This window comes from Phoenix dactylifera, unplaced genomic scaffold (assembly GCF_009389715.1).
Source record: "Phoenix dactylifera cultivar Barhee BC4 unplaced genomic scaffold, palm_55x_up_171113_PBpolish2nd_filt_p 000167F, whole genome shotgun sequence".
NCBI lineage: Eukaryota > Viridiplantae > Streptophyta > Magnoliopsida > Arecales > Arecaceae > Phoenix > Phoenix dactylifera.
The window spans coordinates 69254-77494 of record NW_024067708.1 but is presented as its reverse complement, the minus strand read 5'-3'; the positions used below and the strand labels follow the sequence as shown (position 1 = coordinate 77494).

The following is an 8241-nucleotide window of genomic DNA, read 5'->3' as shown; positions in this document are numbered from 1 at the left end:
GGTGTGGCAAGCCTAGTTCTTTACCAACGTCTAACCTGGTCAACTGGAAGGGGGGACTGGGCATTCTGAATTGAGCATGATTCAACGGGCGCTTCTCTCTAAATGGGCATGGAGGCTGTTAACTGATGGAGAACAGTCAAGGATAAATCAAATCAACTCAGCTTATTACAAAAGATGCAGCTTTAGCTGCACCAGGAGGAAGAAAATGACGAAAGCATTGGCCATCTGGAGAAACATTTGCAAAATTCTGAATCCATTCCGGATGAGTCTGAACTTCACTAATAGGAGGCTGTACCTACGCAATGGAGGACACGCAATGGAGACTGCGCCAGTGTCCTTAACTCGTCTTGGGCTCATTCATGGAGCAAGTGATTGTAGCATTCATTCACTGTTAATAAAAGTGCTGCAAACAAATCCATGCAATTTAAATTAATGGCTGAGAAACAAAGAGGAACAACGTAAAAGCATATATATCCAAGTATGCTCGGGTCGGAGTAACATCTTAATCTTCCTATTATTCCTTTGGGAAAATAACAAACCATGAACTCCGAACAAAATCTGTCGCAAAATCAATAACATATGTGCATCTTTGGGTACTACACACAATCAAAGCAAATCTCTAACATGCATCAAAGCATCATCACTTCATCAGCCCTGTCTCAATTAAACAAAGAAAGCAACTTTTTTGGAAGAAGCTTCAATGCTAACTAACCAATCAAAATAACAACATATTTATCTCCATGGTAAAGTTCAAGAAGTGATCTCTCGCACAACTTCATATGATAATCATAATGATATATCACCTTAGATGCACATTAAAATTCACCCATAAACATCCAGGAATATAATCAAACCTAATACACAATACTATCTCAGCAACAATTACAAGTAAATATGTAAGGAATGTTATAAATATTCCAAACTAATTGGTACACGTATAATCAACATTAAATATTATAACATAGATATATAGATAGAGACTCTTGGGAATATCACGAAACAATTGCTAGTCTAAAGAATGCATAAATGAGCAATTCATCGACATTGGTAAAATATCAAACCAAATTGATAACATGCTTAAATCAAAATATTGTCATACATCTTGGATCTAACCAATATAGTCCCAAATATGTAACAACCTATAAGACATTTAAGCAAACTATAAACAAAGTACATGGGCTCATTACGTAGAATGGACTAGTTTAACATTAAAGGATTGCACCTAAAACCGGATTGCCAGTAATAGTTCTGGACAAGTGTCATACCTAGAAGTAGACTTCAGGAAACAGATCCAATCAGGACCTGTTCATGGAATCAATTAGTAAATGAGTTGTAGTCTGATTGAAGCTTAAATTACTGGACTAAAGCTCACATATGAACTAGATTGTGTTCAAATCTACCCCAGATTAGGCTCGGTCAACCAGTCAACCCTTGATGCTCCAATGGTTTCTCATCTATTTTTTGACCATGATTGTCTCATCCTCACCCATGCAGCAAAATCTAATGCAAAGACACTTTAGAAGATTTTGAAGGATTACAGTTTGCATCCAGCTAGCTAGCAGGTGAACCAATATAGCAAGCTACCCAATTCAGCCTTAGGATTATTAATATACTTGCGAAGCATATGATCATGGAAACCTCGAACATCTGGGAACATTGCGGCCCATGGCAATTTCTAAGAGTTCCCCCTTTCGGAAGAAGATTGACCATTGATAGCATGTAGTTTATAGGAACAGATTGGAGGGATGGAAATCAAAATCTTTTTCCATGACAGGTATGGATACCCTATTAAGACCATGCTGTGTTGTAGTAGCTACCTCATCGCCTGATACTATTTTTCCAAAATATATCATTCATAAGTTGGAGCAGATATTTAAAAGATTCCTATAGGCTACTACTGGGATGTGAAAATGGTACATATGCATACTGGGTGGCTTCTTTTGTGGCTAATCATTCTGAAGAACTTCTCTGAACTAGTGAAGAAGAGCTGTCCAGAATGCTCCCATGACTTGTTACATTTTGATTTTTTTGGATGTATTTATATTAGAACTATATGAGTTATCCATTATAGCAAAAAAAAAAAAAAAAAAAGTTGACCTGCTCGCTTGGGACAAGGTCCACCAGCTTACGTAGAAAGGTGGTTTAAGATTCCATCTCTAATTGCTGGGAGTGAAAAACTAGAGGTGATGGTTTTCATAAAAACCTGTTTTACAAAGGACGTTTTAGAATAACTTTATGCAACCAAATAGGTCCTTAATGTCCTAATCCATGTCCTCTTATATTTCTTTTTTATTGCTGATTTTCATTTTCGGAAGATACATATGGTGGGGATGAACGTCTATGAAGACAAAATCATTTCACCCTCCAAATATATAAAGTAACATTTATCATGCATGGTACAACTAGAGTATCACATGACATTTTTGCATTCTTTTGTGGCATATGTTTGAAGATAAGTACTCCGGTTTAATTAGGAAGAGGGATATCAGAAAGGTCCTCTCTATATGGTACAGCTCCATTCCCTCTGTTGCCTTCGGCGCAATGCATTCCCTTCTCCATCTCAATCTGTTGCGAATCAGGTGTATCAACAAATGTCACAGCTGTATCCTTCCTAAAAGTTAAGTAGGTAACTGCGAGGATGTATATGGCCATGAGAGGGAAGACGATGATGCCGATGAAAACATTGGCAACCTTTGGCAGGCTACTGTGGATGAGCCATTCAACAAACTGGGTGCTTAGAAAGTAGATGTTGATTCCAATTATACCTAAACCGAGGATCCATGAGACGATGATGATCTGCATTAAGGAATATAAATATAACTCAAGTTAGCATAAAGATGTGGATGGCGTTTGTATGTGAAAGACAATTTTGGGATTTTACACAACAATGGCAGCTCAAAGAGGCTGACATCCTGAAACAATCATACCAAAGGTGCACATAAAGAGAAAAACCTTCTTACACACCACCTTTGTTTATTTACTATTGGAATTCTCATAATGTTTTACAATTAAATTTTTACCCGACAAGGATCGGGTATCATACATACATACATACATATGGATTAATCTGTGCATATACACACATATACAAATATATTCAAATATATATTCTTCTTGCTTCATATGCATATACATATGTATCTATGTATACATGTATATACGTATCCAGAAGATAGAGTTCAGATCATTTTGGATGCAAATCCTTCCTGTTATATAGCTGGTGGTTGACAAAATATATAGGAGTTGGTAAGCCAACATTTCTAAATTTTTGTTGCGTATGTGGCCGGACTTAAATAACGGCATGCACCTAAATTATGAGTATACTATTGATGTAGTAGATAGGCTTGAATTGTTGGCCGGATGAATGGTATTAATAATGTCACGAGAAAAATTGATTAAGCTGATAAAACTCACAAAGATCGAGTTCTTGTGAGGTCCCATCTTTGTGCGGCTGCTGCTGAATTTGAGAAGAGGGATTAGAGCAAATGGCAGCTCAAAAGAGAGAATCATCTGTACAATTGAAATAATTAGTTGGAGAGATCATCTTTAAAATAATAATGAGTACTCTTTTCGGAAAGATAAAAGATGACTATAAAGAATAACTCCCTCTTGAGAGGGGTTTAATTAAAATGATTAATGGATGTTACCGATGCTATGATGATGAGCCGTCCAGCTCCAGAAGAGCCACCAATGATAGAGACAATAAGACTGGGAGTGATAGCGATGCACCGTGTCATGAGGTTTCTCAACCATTTCCTCATCTTGATGTCCAAGAATCCCTGCAAGATTTACCAATAGATCAAGAAGAGATTTTGATTACAAGTTAGTAACTAAGATGGTTCCTTCAAAAAAAAGAAAAGAAATCCTATGTGTCCCTTTTTCCTGATAAGTACACGATTGATGGAATTAATTAAGGGTCTCAAAAGCAACATTCGAAAAAAAATTAAAAAAATTACATAGAAGACTGACAGTTCATGCAAATAGGAGGAAAAGATTTCAATAAGATTTAGACTTTTACCTGCATGATGTATTGGCCAGCATAGGTACCAGTAATGGTGGAGCTTTGTCCAGAAGCTAGCAATGCGATCGCATATACTATGGAGCTTGATTTTCCCAAGACATTCTATGAGGACATGCAATGAATCAATTTTCAATCTCATATAGAATACAAATTTTTCAAAAACTTCTCATTCACAAGATCTTGTTATTGTTGCTTGTTTATGAGATAAAAAGTAATAAACAGTATATGGTCCAGATTTATATTACTTTTATCATATATCTTCGAATTTTTAGGGAGAAAATGTGCTCTGAAAATATTAATAAATATAAAAGTATAGTACTAAGTCTTAAAGTAAAATTAGCTTTTGATATTAGCTTACTATTTATATATATTTCTATTATTGGGGTACACAACGCCCTTCTAATGATATTTAACCCTGCGAACTCTTTGAAAATGTGTTCTTTTGGGGAAAATGAGCTTAGAAAATATTAATAAACATGAAAATTCATAAAAAAATTATTTTTTTCGCAAACATAAAAAAATTATTTTGGTGTTAGCTTATTATTTATATCTCTATATTTGGGATAGATAGCTCTTCTAATCACCCCTAACCTTTCAAATTCTGATAAAGGCAGGATTTGAATTCAGGTTATATGATATAATAATTAAAGACTTTGTATAGTTGTATTATCAAAAAAAAAAAAAAGAAATTAAGCATTTTGTATTTTTTAAGAAAATGGCCTTATTTCTTGAATATTCTCTCTATAATTTCTGAGAAGAGACAATGAGCTTGCTGTATCCTGGATGAGTTTGAAGCATGAGGGTAGACCTTGAGCAAAAAAGATGCTGAGTTGAGGGTGAGATCGCTGCATCTGTCCGAATTCTCTTGTGATAGGTTATCCGCAGAACACACGGCGCCGGAGACAGACACGACTGCAATGTTGATAAGCAACGCAACGAGCAATGCGAATGCGCTCTCCAACAGGAAGTAACGACAGGCATTCTAATACAAAAATGTCACCATACAAGCAATTGACATGGGAATTAATTAACTTAGCAGCCTGGAGAATGGTATTTTGTTACACAGAGCAGTCATATACATCAAACATGGATGGCAATCCTTGTTCAATTTATTACACACAATTGCTTGTGTGATGCCAAGAAATAGAGTCACAAAAATATAGGAACAAAGAATAAGCAACAAGTCTTGTTGTGTCAAGTTTGAATAATATAACAAATAAGAAGTATTCTACTTTCATATCCATCAACACAAACATAAAGTAAAAGCTATGAGACATTGATTTTTATTTTTTTGTGGGGGAAGAAATATTGTCCAAGAATTTTGGGATCATTGATAGGGAATGACAGTGTAATTGTTTTAATTTGGCCAAGATGGATCTTACATTGATTCCTTTAGAGGACGGCGGTGTCTTCCTTGAGAGTACAAGAGCTGAGTGCAAAAATAAATTATGCCTACAACCAATGTAAACAAATTTGAAGTGGCCAACAGAGTGACTTAACAACCACGAAAATGTAATAATTTAAGATGAGTTGCTTACGGCATGACAAGGGCACCCAAGAGAGCAATGGCATCTGCAGTGGCTCCACTGCCGTTGAGCCTGGGCACAAATAATCCCTTTAACACCTCAGATGCAGGGGGTTTCACATAGCCCATTTCTCCAAAGTAGCAGGCCGCCATGACGAACACCAACATAGATATCAGAAACTCAAGTTTCCGAACCTGCACAAGCATTTAGTTTAGCAGCTTGTTCATTATATTATATCATAGGCAAATCGATTTCTTAATTACTATTTGACTGCAATTCTATGGTTTGTCCTTGGCTAAGTTTCAGATGAATCCATGTCTTTTAGCATCGCAATCTTGTTCGAATGGGTGCATTGCTATGATAAAAGATTTTCGTTAAAGATGTCAATTGCAAGAGTTTCAGCTAGTTAAGGATGGTATACATCATGCATCACAATAGGCAATTGAGTGAATTGTCGAAGTGTGGCAGTACCATGCTGCTGCTCATGTACACTATCTGAAACTAGAAAAGCTGGTAGAAATCACTATGCAATAATGTGGTAACCAGCTCATCAGCATTTCCATTAGTGGGAGCAATCACCCAATCCTTACCCCGTTTTTAACAATAAATAAAGGTCTGATCTTAGTTAATTACCCCATATCTCTGTAGTCCGAGAAGTACAAGAGTGCTCAATCCTGTGATAAGCACTCCCGTCCATACAGGGATGTGGAACAATATATTGAGTGCAAAGGCTGTTCCGATCACTGCATCAAACCAAAGAAACAGATATAGATTCCCAATGAGCCAAATTGATTAAGGAAAGAAAATCCCATAAAAATTTGAGCTTCAAACCAACCTTCAGGGATGTCCGCTGCAATGACTGCCACCTCTGCAAGCAACCACAAGCAGAGCTTGACGTACTTCGGATACTCAGCTTTACACAACTCGGCAAGGTGCTTCCCTGTTTTAAATTTAATGATCGATATCGAAATATACACTTAATCTGATTGCAATACAGAGTTTCTACTAGCCTGAAGCTTATAGATTAGCATGCATTATTGCAGATGCCATACCTGTTGTTACTCCAAGATTTGCTGCTAAGGACTGTATAATTAGCGCGAAAACCAGTCCAATTAAGATGACCCAGAGGAGCTGTTGTCGTGAGTTTTCCAGAATTGGTGAGATAATATCAGTTTAAGTTTGAGATAGAAAGTAAACAGCTAACTGAAGAAATAATGAAAAAAGACTAGAATAGAGGTCCTATAAATTGGCGACTCTGGACCATGGCTGTCATTCTCTGTTCTTAAAGCTGACCTCGTATCTGTGATTAGCTCCAGCTTGCAAGTCGGTTTCCACTGTCCCATAAATCCAGCATTAGATTCATAGACTTGAATGAATATGAGAGTGAGTGAGAGAGAGAGAGAGAGAGAGAGAGACATACAATTCCCAGGATCAAGATAAGCCAGGGACACAAGAAATCCGGGTCCAACATGTGCTATAAACTTTTTCCATCCAGGGCCCTGTCACAAAATGGTTATTTGACAGAGAAAAGAAGATGCTTGTATAGATTGAAGCATAGTAGGTATACGGAGCCAAGTGTTTTTGCTCAAATGTGCATAGAGAGCCAGGTGTCTCACTGGAAAACATTTTGGGCATTGGCAAGTTGTCATGGTAATGACAGTCATATAACAGAAATCATTGCAGTAAAAGAATGGACCAACTCAAGTGATTCAATGAAATTTCAAGATGATTTGAATTTAATCTGATTCTCCTGGGTATTTTAATCTATATAATCGCTAGAACTAGAGATATTAGGCCGGTACTGTAACTTAATTATTATTTTTTTTCAAAAGAAAGCAAAGAAAAGAAAAACAAAGGAAATGTTTGTGAGGGTGTGGGGAGTGAAGAAAGGAAGAGGGGTGGGAAAGCCCTAGAGAAACCTGTTCCTTGGTATCACCGTTGTCCCCACCAACCAGTGTCGCTGCCGTGGCTGTGGGCATCTCCTCTGTTACTACAGCAGCAGCAACTCTTCTACTCCCTCTTCCTTGTGCACCATCTCTTCTGATCTCTCTCCCCTCACCACCCATCTCCATCTCCCTTGTTTCCAAGAAACGCAAAAACTAACGAGAGACGCCTTCTGGAAAACAACTTCCCTCTGTCTATATAGGTCTTGTCAGCTTAAAAAAATGTGCTGAAATATACTCCTTGGCATGCCTTGTCCAAAAAAAACTATGTATTTTAAACAAAACCAAGTTGGATTAGGTTGCTCGTTTACATTTCTTTTTGAACGTCTTGTCCTGGGGTGATGCGAGACGGTTGAACATCATTGGTTAAACCTACACTGCGTACACCTCCAAATTCTTGACCGGAGGCGGCACAATATGTGCTGCTAATACGACGTTGTTATAAGGTCTAAGAAATTTAGGAAAGCTACTGTGACCAAGCTTGGGGGCCATGTTTTAATGATTCCCACTAAAGTTTCGTTCATGCAAGCAACATGTAGTGGTTTAGTTGTGTTAGTTGGTAAAATCCGGCATGGTGCTTCCCTGACACAAAAAAAAAAAAAAATTTACATGGAGTGCTTGCACGTAAGGTTGCCATGGTGATAACAACCGTTAATTTATATTCCGAGGAAAAGTGGCATGAAGTTTTGAAATAAAAAATGAAACCGTGGCTTGTACTGTCAGACGTTTATTGATGCGTGGGAGTCATCTA

General features: G+C 37.3%; 1 protein-coding gene across 1 annotated transcript; it reads right to left on the bottom strand.

Moving 5' to 3' along the window:
* Positions 1-2307: 2307 nt before the first annotated feature.
* On the bottom strand, positions 2308-7629 carry LOC103713926 (metal transporter Nramp5-like). The gene is made up of 13 exons (XM_039117048.1): positions 7467-7629; positions 6968-7046; positions 6841-6881; positions 6600-6678; positions 6383-6487; positions 6181-6290; positions 5560-5741; positions 5404-5473; positions 4830-5003; positions 4019-4123; positions 3648-3779; positions 3415-3510; positions 2308-2796 (listed from the first exon to the last, which is right to left on the bottom strand). The coding sequence occupies exons 1-13, from the start codon at positions 7617-7619 to the stop codon at positions 2467-2469; spliced, it is 1656 nt and encodes a 551-aa protein (XP_038972976.1). The 5' UTR covers positions 7620-7629; the 3' UTR covers positions 2308-2466.
* Between the last annotated feature and the right edge of the window lie 612 nt (positions 7630-8241).

Bases quoted from the DNA above. Each gene is read 5' to 3' on its own strand.
- LOC103713926 (XM_039117048.1), bottom strand. From the start codon at position 7,619: ATGGAGATGGGTGGTGAGGGGAGAGAGATCAGAAGAGATGGTGCACAA. The intron at 5,474-5,559 runs GTAAGCAACTCA...CATTGGTTGTAG, and splicing joins TTGGGTGCCCTTGTCATGCC to GCATAATTTATTTTTGCACT. The intron at 3,780-4,018 runs GTAAAAGTCTAA...TAAATCTTGCAG, and splicing joins CTGGCCAATACATCATGCAG to GGATTCTTGGACATCAAGAT.